Genomic DNA, 12,366 nt, shown 5'->3' with positions numbered 1-12,366 from the left:
CAGACGTGAGGAGGACAGCTTGGAGTGAGCTCAATAAAGGAACCAACCATGGGCAGAACAACAAGGCTTAGCAACACTGCCGAGTGCCTTCTGTGCCCCAGGCACTGTGCTGGCATTTTGACTACTCCAGAAGGTAAACACAGTAATGACCTCCACTTGGCAGTGAAGAGGCAGGCCCAGAGGTTGAGTAGCTTGCCCAGTGGATGACTGTCTGGGACCCAGGCCAGTTCCCAGCCACCTCCCTGTACTCTCCCAACAAGCTCCTGGGTGCTCAGGGCTGTGATGCCCAGAGGGAGCCTCCCTGCAGCAGCCACAGAGGCCTGGGAGCAGCCAGGGGCTGGGGGTGTTGTCCTTGGAGGGTCAAGGTGGCTGGAGCCATGGGAGGTGGCAGAAAGCAGGCTGAAGGGGAGGAGAACCAGGAGGCAGGCTTAGCTTTTCCTTCAGCCTCCTTGACTGAACTGCCTGCCAGTCCAGCCCGGCAGTGCCCCCTGAACCTGCCCTCCATAGGCTGGTTGTACAGGCCCCACGGTGGTCCTTTCCTATCTGCTTGCCTCTTGTCACCACCTCGAGCAGTGGGCCCAAACCCCTAGAGACTAGCCAGCATGGCAGGGCTGGGTCTAAAGCCCAGTGGTTGGTGTGGAGCTCATCCTAAGAACCCCCAGCAGCTCACAACTGTGGCAAAATCCTCACACGGCTCACTACCGCTGAAGAATTAGAATTCTCTCTGGAGAGAGCAGACCCACTCTGTGTCCTCTTTGTGGGGGGGTCCCCTGCAAGGAGAGCAACTGGGTTACATGCACCCTACCCAGGTGCGGCTTCCCACGGGCAGGGGAGGTGAAGCACATTGAGGAGCACTCTACAGTGTTTTGAATCTCTCTCCTTCATGAGGCTCACTCTCCCCATTATACACGTTTGGAAACTGAGATCCAGGGAGCGGTGTGATTCACCCCAAGTCACACAGCGGGTCCACAACAAGGAATTCAGTGCGCTTTCAGCAACTACAGTGACTTTTCATCCAGGCCCCCTTGTTGCAGGAGAGGGGCCCCTGCTGCAGATAACGGGCAAAACCAACAGGGCCTGGGCTTTTAAATGGGGCTTGTGAAACAGATTGCCGAAGGGGTTGTTTCAAGAGCAACTGCCAGAGCAGATGGCGTTGGTGTGGAGGAAGGGTCTGTAGAGGGTGTTGGGGCTGGGTTTAGGCAGGGCATGGGGGATAGAGGCCAGGAGGCCAGGACCCTCGGAGCAGCCTGCTGGGGGGCTGGAGCAGTTCTGGGGGCTGTTCTGAGGAAGGGATGGACATGTCCACCTGAAGAAGGGGTGAGGAGAGGCAGGCTGCCACACACGGCGGGCGTGATGTGGAGCTGAGCAGGGAGAGAGGAGCATGTGCTCTCCAGGCGGACCAGGGTGGAGTCGGAGTGGGCTGGGCATGGCTGGGCCAGTGGAGGGACCTGCAGGGGAAGGGCAAGGGGGCGTGCGTGAGAGGGCTCGGGCTCGGCGGGAAGTCTGGCAGGGGCGTTCTGCCCTTGAGGTGTGGAGACAGAGGCCCAGCCAAGGTCACACAGCTAGTGACAGGGCTGCATCCAAACCCAGGTGGGTCTGGGCCCACTGCAGCAAGCTTCCCCTGAGGAGGCTCCTGCTAACCCAGCCCAAGAGCAATTCGAATCTCACCTGCTCCTCAGCACAAGCTGACTACTGATAGGTACTGAAGAAACCTGGGGAGAAGTACTAAGCCCAAGAGAGGCCCTCAGCTTCTTTGGAGGCCTGCTGCCTCGTCCAGCTGGGTGCCTCCCCCATGGCATCTCACTGTGGCCCCCAAATGTCCCATGAGTTATCCCCTTAATTTTCATGCTAGGCCCTGCCTCAGCCATCACCTCACCCTCTCCTAGCATCTTGGAGAGAGCTAGGAGGGATGGGGAATAAAATAGAGGGACCAAATCATTGACCCTACAGTACTCATTCCCTCAACAAGCATTTATTGAGCACCTACTAAACGCCAGGCCTGGTGCTGGGGATGTGGGGAGATACAACAATAAGGGCGATCTCGTGTCTGCCCTGTTGGTGGAGGAAAGAAGCCTTTCCGATCATCTGGTCCAAGGCCCGTTTTAGGGATGTGCATACTGAGCCTAGTAAGGGGAAGTGACTGGCCTAAGCCCATACACCTGGTCAGGGGCAGAGCCAGGCCTGATCCTCTTCTGGAGCACACTGCTCCTCAGGCAGCCCACAAACGAAATCCTCATTGAGCCCGTGTTTCAGGCGCTGCTCTGAGCCCTGGAAGAAATCAGTGAACTCACTAGCAAAGAGGTGGGGAAGGGGGGAGGGGGTGAGAGGGATGGATAGCCCCACGTCGGGGAGGGGGATTTCAGTCTCACGACCCCCCTGAAAATAAGAGGGAGCTTTCAGAGCTCCACCTCCAGAGGCTGGGCTTCCCCTCCCTCCCACAGGGTGGATATAAATGTCCCTCCCCAGGGACTTCCAGAGCAGAGCAGGAGGAGGTAGGGCATCAGCTTGGCACCCTCTGAGTGAGAAGAGGGCAGGGGAGCCCGCCTGCACACAGGACGTGGGTGTCAACTGCTCATCCACCGTGGCTGGTGGTCTCATCGCCGAGATGAAGCTGCTTCTGGCCCTGGCAGGCATCCTAGCCACATTCCTCCTGGCCTGGCCCTGCGAGGGCACTGTCCCAGGTAATAGTCACTTGGCCAGTCAAGGGAGAGGGCAAGGGAGGGGGAAGTGCTTAGGTCTGGAGGGGCCTGTGGCTCCCAGGGCCCTGAGTCCCTTTCCCTCTGAACAGCATCCTCCAGGGCAGTGGACACCTCTGTCCTTCAGGGCTGCCTAAAGGAGGCCAAGCTGCTGGTGGATGCTGCCTACAATCAGACTCGGAGAAGGTAGGCCTGCGTGGGCCTGGGGGGCCGATGAGGGGGGATAGGCCCCAGCCAAGGCCTTCTCATCCATCGGCCTGCCTGCCTCCCGGGGCTGTGCCATGTGGATAGCCTCCCTTCCCTGGGTCCTCCGGTCTGTTCACACCACCCTGACTGCCCACCCCCCGGGCGGGGCTGCTCTGGGGCGCTCGCTCTCTCCAGCCCCACTCCTCCTCTTCTGGGCAGCATCCAGCAGCGCCTTCGCAGTGGCTCTGCCAGCCCCATGGACCTCCTGTCCTACTTCAAACAACCAGTAGCGGCCACCAGGACAGCTGTTCAGTCTGCAGATTATTTGCACGTGGCCTTGGGGCTGCTGGAGGAGAAGTTACAGCTTGAGGGATCCAGACCCTTCAATGTCACTGGTACTGGGCTCCCCATGGTTCCCTGGGAGTGCCCTGCCTGGGAGTGGAAGGAGGCCAGGAGGCGGAGGGAGGGCACATGGCCTTGGGGTGCTGGGATGGCAGAGAGTAAAGGGATGGGAGGTTCGGAACACAGTTCAGGAAGGAGCTGGGACCCTGGACCCAGCACACCGCTCACCTGCCACACCCACCAGATGTGCTAACAAGACCCCAGCTTCGGCTGCTGTCCCAGGCCAGTGGCTGTGTTCTCAAGGACCAGGCTGAGCAGTGCAGTGACAAGTATCGCACCATCACAGGGAGATTCAACAACAAGTGGGTGCTAGGGGCTGCTCCTGACCCAGGAGTGCCTCCCTTCCCCCAACTCCTGCCTCCCTATGCGCTGAGTGGTCTCCAGCCAGGAACCCTGCTGATCTGAGCCCGCACTCTACCACAGGCACAGACCCCTGCTCGGGGCCTCCAACCAGGCCCTGGCTCGCTGGCTACCAGCCGAGTACGAGGACGGGCTGTCACTCCCCTTCGGCTGGACTCCTGGCAAGAGGCGCAGTGGCTTCCTGCTCCCTCTTGTGAGTTGGGCCAAGGGTCTGAAGGGGAATAAACATGGGGAATAAAAGCACAGCCCAGAGTCAGCCAGGGTGACTGGGCAAGTAATACAGTTGAGTCTCAGTTTCCTTATCTGCAAGACAGCAGTAAAATCAATTTCATTGCTGGTGGGAATAATAAAAAACTCCTTGCTATAAAAATCCACACTGGGTGTGGTATATTAGTGCTAGCCATTACAGTACTGTTTCTTTCTGAAAGAATTAGTCTCAAAGTCTCTTGCTAAATATAAAGAGCTATACAACTTAATTTAGCTACGTCTTTGATCTAAACAGTTTCACATTTATCAGTTTATCAACTCTCTATTCATATGCCAGTATGACAATCTATCATCTACCCATTAATATCTATTTATTTTTTCTTCCATGGATCCTTCCATCTCTCTACCAAATTCTCTCTATATTTATTATCCATCACCTAGCAATCAGTTCATGCATCTATCCATCAGTTCTGTCATGTATTTACCCATTAGTCTATAAATTGATCTATTGATTTGGCCTACTTACATCTCTGAAAGACCTGGTAGGGTCTCTGCCAGCCAGCCTGGCCCCTCCCCTGCTTTTTATTCCTGGGATCCTCGGGAGCCAGGCCAGAAACCATTCTTCTAGGAAAGAGAGTCACACAGGAGGTGGGACAAAGTGAGAAAGGAATGCAGAGGACAGGAGAAGAGAGACTGTGTTAACTCTAGCCGGGGTGACCTGCTGCCCAAGTCCTGGATCGGCTCCTCTACCAGCATCCTGGGGTCATGCCTGATGCTGACTTACCTCCTCACTAGGTCCGGGCCGTCTCCAACCAGATCGTGCGTTTCCCCACTGAGAGGCTGACGTCTGACAGAGGCCGGGCCCTCATGTTCATGCAATGGGGTCAGTTCATTGACCATGACTTGGACTTCGTCCCTGAGTCCCCAGCCAGAGTGACCTTCACTGCAGGCGTTGACTGCGAGAGGACCTGTGCCCAGCTGCCCCCCTGCTTCCCCATCAAGGTGCCCTCAGCTGCTCTCCCACGCCCCTGGGGGGGCCTCCACCCAGGGACAAGAGCCGGGGGGTGGGCATCTGGAAGACTAAAGTGCCCCCCTTGTGGTGCTGTCTGTGACGCTGGAGTGCCAGACAGAGACAAGACGCACAGGGAGCATAGACTCTGAGGTCTGTGTGCTTCTGAGGGGCGGGGGTGGCTCAGTCTGCTGGGAAGTTCAGTTCGGGCTTCACTGAGAGGGGAGCAGCTGTCTGGCCTCGGCCCGTGAGTCTGATTCCAGGAAGGGAAGTCTCCGGGCTGCTGCTTTTGGAAGGCTTTGGCTCTCTTAGCTCTTGCTCTTCTCTTTTCCCTGGGGTGGTCCAAGGGCCCTGCCACTGTCACCTGTTCCTCGGATTGGATTGTGAGCAGGGTGCTATCCTTCAGGCTGAGAGGCAGAGGTGGTGTGGAGCTCTAGGGAAGAGAGGGCAGCCTCCAGGGGGAGAGCCTCTGCTGAGGATTTAGGGGGGACATATGCGCACACACGCATACACATGCACACACTCACCCTTAGTATGTAGGGAGACATTAGTGGGGTGTGACGCATGGGGCGCCATGGGACCACATCAAGGGCATGACTCCCTGTTGCGGCTATATCCATTCCTCCAGTCCCGGTTCAGGGGCGCCTCTTCTGGGGAGCCTTCCCTTATCTTCCTATTGTACCTTTTGCTCTTGGCCTTTAGATGAAGCACAGCAGTACATAAATGGCACCTCGGTTTAGGGACCATTCTGTACGTGTGACTGTTCTCACTGAAGGCCGGTTCCTGCACTCTGTTCTTCATGGCCTCCAAAGTGGCCAGCACAGAAAGGCGCTCAGGAAATGTCTGTTGAATTGAGTGGATTGAAAGGAGCACAGGCCTAAATGTCAGGAGAGCTAGGTTCTAATCCCTCCTCTTCTGCTAACTAGTTATCACTTCCTCTCCCTGAGCCTCAGTTTCCCAATCTTTAAAATGAAGATCTAAGGCCTCATCTATTTCCAACCTCTCATGACTCTTGATACAAAGTTAAGGACATTTGGGCTGACCTGGTGAGCAGTGTGCGTCTGGGTGAGTCAAGGAGGGCTTCCTGGAAGAGGGGAGTTTTGAGCAAGGTTTGAAGCAGGTGGGAGTGATCTTTTGAGGGACCCCGGTGTCACTGGCTCTTCTTCCACCTCAGATTCCGCCCCGTGACCCCCGCATCAAGAACCAGAGTGACTGCATCCCTTTCTTCCGCTCAGCACCCGCATGCCCCCAGAACAGGAACCGAGTCCGAAACCAGATCAACGCGCTCACCTCCTTTGTGGACGCCAGCATGGTGTATGGTAGCGAGGTCACCCTCTCCCTGCGGCTCCGCAACCGGACTAACTTCCTAGGGCTGCTGGCTGTCAACCAGAATTTCCAGGACAATGGCCGGGCACTGCTGCCCTTTGACAACATTCATGAAGACCCCTGCCTCCTCACCAACCCCTCCGTGCGCATCCCCTGCTTCCTGGCAGGTTAGCCCTGGGTGTTCTAACAAACAATAGATTAAATAAGATCTTGAACAAAAGGGTCCAGTTCAGATGCAGCAAACGACTGTGTGTAAGGCCCACCTTCAGAAATTTACTTTCCTTCCCTGCCTTTAGGAGAAGGTCTGGCTGCAGGAACAGGCTTCCCCTTTTCCCTGGCTGCCTGGGAAGAGTAGCACGATACCAAGTCCAAAGCTAGGGAAAGGTCCAGGCCTCAGTAGGTAACATGGAGATGGATACAGTTCATGGAATAGGCGGGCTCAGTACCAGGGTCAAGGTTCACTGTGTCCTCCGAGTCCCCCCACCAGCTGGGCATCTGGACATCTCCCGCAGTAAAATCTTCAGCAAGGATTTTCCTGCCCAAGACCAGCAGATGCCCTATGCTTTCCCACTTTGCCTGATCCTGTCCCAGTAACTTTTGAATCCCAGACCCCACGATGCTGCCCTTCCTGACCCTTTGTGTTGGGGGGAGGGTGCAGTCAGTCAGGAGCCTTGTAGCACAGCTGAGGAGAGGGGGGAGCAGTGCAGGCCAGGGGCTTGGCCCGGGTCACAAAGCCCCACCAACTCTTTCTGGTCCCCAGACCATTGCCTGCCTTTGCAGAAAGATGTTTCTCTGGGAAGCACTATGGTGACTCTGAACTTGGACTTTTCAAGGTGACTCTCGATCATCTGAAACCCCGAAACTGGCAGCCTTGCATACCCTCTTTATGCGGGAGCACAACCGGCTGGCTACGGAGCTGAGACGCCTGAATCCCCAGTGGGGTGGAGACAAGCTGTATCAGGAGGCTCGCAAGATTGTGGGGGCCATGGTTCAGGTACGGAGCCTGGGTCTCAGTGGCCCCTAGAAGACAATCTGGCATGAGAACCCATCTGAGAGAGTGCTCCCACCTTCCCTCAACACATCCTCAGTGATGGGCTTCCAATCAGCTGGGTCTGGGTGACTGGGGGGTACTGAGATGTGACCCGTGCCCCAACTCTGCTACTCACTCGCCATGTGACCCTGTCCATGCCACCCAGCTTCTTTGGGCTTCAGTATCTCCATCAGCCAGTGGAAAATTAACACCACCACATTTGGCATGCTGACAATAAGGAATTAATATGAGCATCCCTTCGAAAAGCAAAAGGCCTGCCCAAAGGCAAGGCAGGAGGTGTAATGTTCCTGTGTTTTCTCTTGCAGATCATCACCTACCGAGACTTTCTGCCCTTGGTTCTGGGCAAGGACCGGGCCAGGAAAACCCTGGGGCCCTACCCAGGGTATTCCCCCAATGTGGATCCCCGGGTGGCTAACGTCTTCACCCTGGCCTTTCGCTTTGGCCACACCATGCTCCAGCCCTTCATGTTCCGCTTAGACAGCCAGTACCGGGCCTCAGCACCCAACTCGCAAGTCCCGCTTAGCTCCAGTTTCTTTGCCAGCTGGCGAATCGTGCATGAAGGTGACCAGGTTTTCTGAAGCAGATGGGTGTGGAGGTGGGGCAAGCATAGTGCCAGGAGGCTGGGCTGCTCAGGCCACTGCCAATCAGCTCCTCAGGATAGTGAAAACAAGGCAGGTGCCACCAAGACCCTCAGTCGCAGGCCTCCCATCCCCTTCAGGGTTAGAGGGGTTCTAACAGGGGTCCCTTAGAGACTGATGTCAGATTGGTGGCTCGGGGACCTGAAAAGAGCTTGCCTTCCCCTCCTTCTTTAAGAAGTGGGAGTGACTTCTTTTCCCTGCCAGCTTCAGCTCCCTTCATGTCCACCCAGGCCTCTGTTTCCTGATACAAACATTGTAGAATACAAGCTACTGGCTTGTCCAGCTTTGAGCTAGTTTGGCGTCATGTGATGACCCAAAGGGCTTCCCAGACACTGGTCCAATTTGTGCTGCTCATATTTCCCGCCACCAGGTGGCATCGACCCCATTCTCCGAGGCCTCATGGCCACCCCTGCCAAGCTGAACCGTCAAGATTCCATGGTGGTGGATGAGCTCCGGGACCGGCTGTTCAAGCAAGTGAGAAGGATTGGGCTGGACCTGGCCTCTCTCAACATGCAACGCAGCCGGGACCACGGCCTCCCAGGTTAGGGGGCATCTACCCCTCCTCCCAAGGCTTTGCTTGGACCAGGGCTGCTCCCAGGGGGGAGTGACTGATGAGGGGAGAGCTTCCAAGACTACCCTTGGTGCATCCTGTCTGACTAGGACTGTCTTCAGAATGTGTCCACGAGGCATGCAAGGCCAGGGATGTTGCAGTAAAGCATCCCTGGGACCACCTTTTCCCTGTCCGGACATGTTTTCTCCATTCACTGTTAGGGTCTCCTGCTTTAGAGTCACAACAAGACCAGGATTTGGACGTAGGAGCTGAACAAAGGAGATCAGGAGTTTGCAAGTAGAGATAAGCAGTAGATTTAAAAAGCAGAGAAGAACTTCTCCATTCCCCACCACCCAGGCAATTTCCAAGGAGGAAGGCTAAATTTCCAGGGACATGGAGACTGGCTCCTGGCTCTAAGTGGGGAAAGGCAAAGATCCTGAAAGGCAGGGAACAGGCAGAATAAAATTAAGACTGGGGTGGCTGTTTGGTGAGGACACAAAAAGACTTTATCCCAGGAAGAAAGAAAAATTAGGCACATTGTTAGGAACTTTTATGGATCTTGATTCATTTAGTCTTTCCAGTGACCTTGAGAAACAGCTATTACAGCCATTTTTATAAACAAGGTAATAAGCTTAGAGAAATCTAGTAATGTGCCCAAGGCCACATAACTAGGAAGTATTAACATTTGAATCAAGTTCGAGATTTTTCCTTTCTTCCGCCTGTTCAGTCCATAATGTTAGGCTTTGGCCAATGCCTTGCTCCTGTCTCCCTGTCCCTACTTCCCACTTCCATGTCTAAATTCAACCTGAGGCCGCAACTGCCTCAGCTAATCTTTGGCCATGTATGAGTGGGGAGGATTTCTACTGCACCTAACACAGCACCCAGCAGGCACCCAACAGGCACTCCAGAATGTTTCTTCCCTCCTGTGCGCTTGGTGCCCCTGACAGCCAAAGAGCTGTGGGCGCCCCCTGCTGGAGAACTGAGGTTGCCAGCCCCTCAAGTTGCCACACAGTCTGTACCCACCCCATCCATACCTGTTCCCTCCAAGCTGTCCCAGAAATATTTTCCTGATTACCAAGCTCTTGCAGCCTTCTCTAATCCCTTCCCAAGTGCAACACCACATTTGGAATTGGAATACCTGGCTTGAACTTAATAGGGCAATGACCTTGGAAAAGCCACAGTTGCTCAAGCTCAGCAAATATTCACTGATAAAATGGAGATGACAAAGTGCCTCACAAAGGTGTTATCAGGATCCTTAGAGATAATCACACAACAGTGCATATAAGGAAAACAGTATGTGGTTTTCCTTTGTGCATCTGGGAGATGGTGTTTGTGAGTTGTTCAGTGAATGGTGCCGGCTGGTGTCCCTTCTGGTTATGGCAGTTATCTCCTATCTTGACGGCCTCTGTCACATTGCATGGCTTGGTCCTGGTGTGAGGTCCTGATAGCTAGAAACCAGTATCGCTAGTCTTTGGAAGTTTCTGAGTGGGTGGAAATTTTTTTAAAAACAGCTTTATTGAGATATAATCAAGTTGTCATAAATTTCACCCATATGAAGTATATAATTCAACAATTTTAGTGTGTTGAGTTGTGCATCAGTCACTATATCTGATGTCAGCACATTTTCATCATTTGTAAAATAAACCTCATAATAACAGTCACTCCCTACTCCTACCCACCCCCTGACAATCACTAATCTACTTTCTATCTCTGCACAGTCACCTATTCTGGACCTGTCATATAAATGGAATCATATAGCAGTGGCCCTTTTCTGAGCAGATAAACGTTATCCCTGCTGTTCATTTCTTGGTTTGTTTACGCATTATTCACTCATTCATTCTACAAACCTGGTTGAGAGTGTTTATGTTCTGGGTACTGTCTAATTTATGCCTAACTAACACACATGTGCCTAATTAATACACATGCACCCAATATCAATGTGGCTGTGAGGGTTGGGTCACAACTGCTTTTCATATCAGGACACACTTCTCAGTTTGAGGCACACAAAGTATGGTTGTCTGCTTGCATTGAAAATTAGGACTGCGGTTTGCTCTGCAAAAGGCTCAGGACCTCTTCTGCCAACAGGGATCGGTTCTGCCCCATACTGTCCAACCACAGAGCTCTCTCTCAGGATAGATTGTGGAAGGTAGCAGAAGCTAATGGGAAGTCATCAGGGATAAGGCTGAAGTTGTCTCTGCTCCCTTTCCCTACAGGGTACAATGCTTGGAGGCGCTTCTGCAGGCTCTCCCAGCCCCGGAATCTGACACAGCTTAGCCAGGTGCTGCAAAACCAGGATTTGGCAAGGAAGTTCCTGAATCTGTATGGGACGCCAGACAACATCGACATCTGGATTGGGGCCATTGCAGAGCCTCTTTTGCCAGAGGCCCGAGTGGGGCCTCTTCTGGCTTGTCTTTTTGAGAACCAGTTTAGAAGAGCCCGAAATGGAGACAGGTAATTAACCCTACCCTAAAGAGACCAGCCTCAGAGGCAGGGCAGAAAAGCACTAGCATTTCAGTGGGGGAAAGTGCTTTTTTTAGCTCCACTTCTTCTGAGACCAGGAAGCTCCTCCCTGGAGAGCTTGGTCAGAGGAAGAGAGACCACCACCCCAGGCAAGGCTGATACTGCCTGAGCTGGAGGCACCTTTAACCCAGGAGGTAAGGCTTGTCAGCTTTGCTGTTCCAGCCTGGCAGATTCCAGAACACCTGGGCAGAAAGGGCTAAATCTGGTTTCCTTCTAATACCTGACTTCTTGTTTGGATTTGGCACTTGAACCTGGGTTCAAATCCAGCCCTGGCCATTTAAATTACTATGCATTTAATATTGGGCAATTGTCTTCACCACTGACCCTGTTTCCTCATTTACAAAACAGGAGTAATACCTATTTCGCAGGAATTTTGGACAATTGAATGAAATAATGTATGTAAAGTACCTGGTGCTCATTATATGTGAATTCCTCCCCAACCTGTACCCACATCTCTTGACTGTCTTGCTAGGTTCTGGTGGCAGAAACGGGGTGTTTTCACCAAGAGACAGCGGAGGGCCCTGAGCCAGATCTCTTTGTCTCGAATTGTGTGTGACAATACTGGTATCACAACTGTCTCGAGGGACATCTTCAGGGCCAACATTTACCCCAGAGGCTTTGTGAGCTGCAGAAACATTCCCAAGTTGAACCTGTCGGCCTGGAAAGGCAATTGAGCTTCTTCTGTAGGTAAGGGGAGGCCTTCCTCCAGCAGCCCTCAGCTGGGTCAGGCCCTTGCATCCTTCCCTGACAGGATGGCTGATTCGTCTTAGGCCTCTAAGCAGAGACAACAGGACTGCTCACTGGGGACAGGGTACTCTTCCCTGGAGGCACCCCAGTGTGCTAGCTTCTGGGCTGATCATTAATCCCAGGTCCTAGGGCTTTGGGGGCAATCAGAAGTGGCCCACTAGCCTCATGTCAGCCATTAACCCCCTAAAACAGCTCCATTTCTGGATGCCCAGCAAGTTGCTCACTTGCCCATTTCCACTGCTTCTGCAGGAGTTCGTCACAAGTCCCCAACCTTGGAGACCAGGCTACCTGGGGAAGACCACAAGGCTACCTTCTCCCTCTGAAATCACTGTATCATGCTGCTGCTTTTGCTGGCTATAGCTCACAGCTGGCTCTGTGGCTGCGCGTATGAATGGCGTGCCTGGCAGCAAGGAGCCCTTCAGCCTTGGGAACCTTAGGTATTGGACCACGCAATAGCTCCAGGCGCAAGGACAAGAGGTCATGAGGCCCAGGCAAGAAGAGTCACCAGGAAGGTTTCCAGCCATTTTCTTCTGTTTTCCAGTCTGTCTCCAACCCCTGCCCATGACTAGGAGGCCACAGAGTCCCAGCCTAGCCACCCCACACTCCTCCTCTGGAGCCTGCCCACTGGCTTCTGCCAATAAAGCATTGCTGAGGCCCGAGCTGGTTTCCGTGTT

The 12,366-nt window shown here is 53.8% G+C and overlaps 1 protein-coding gene across 1 annotated transcript; it reads left to right on the top strand.

Annotated features, from left to right (window-relative positions):
• The first annotated feature begins 2,490 nt into the window (after window positions 1–2,490).
• Window positions 2,491–12,175, top strand: EPX (eosinophil peroxidase). The gene is made up of 13 exons (XM_017660439.3): window positions 2,491–2,681; window positions 2,789–2,882; window positions 3,102–3,277; window positions 3,469–3,586; window positions 3,708–3,837; window positions 4,647–4,853; window positions 6,035–6,353; window positions 7,020–7,180; window positions 7,543–7,798; window positions 8,246–8,416; window positions 10,639–10,876; window positions 11,418–11,632; window positions 11,942–12,175. Exons 1-12 carry the CDS (start codon window positions 2,606–2,608, stop codon window positions 11,617–11,619), a joined length of 2,148 nt encoding a protein of 715 aa, XP_017515928.1. The 5' UTR covers window positions 2,491–2,605; the 3' UTR covers window positions 11,620–11,632; window positions 11,942–12,175.
• Window positions 12,176–12,366: the final 191 nt, after the last annotated feature.

The sequence above is a fragment of the Manis javanica genome, chromosome 4 (genome assembly GCF_040802235.1).
Source record: "Manis javanica isolate MJ-LG chromosome 4, MJ_LKY, whole genome shotgun sequence".
Classification (NCBI taxonomy): domain Eukaryota; kingdom Metazoa; phylum Chordata; class Mammalia; order Pholidota; family Manidae; genus Manis; species Manis javanica.
Note: the sequence above shows the minus strand (reverse complement) of the source record. Positions and strands in the feature narration are given on the sequence as shown.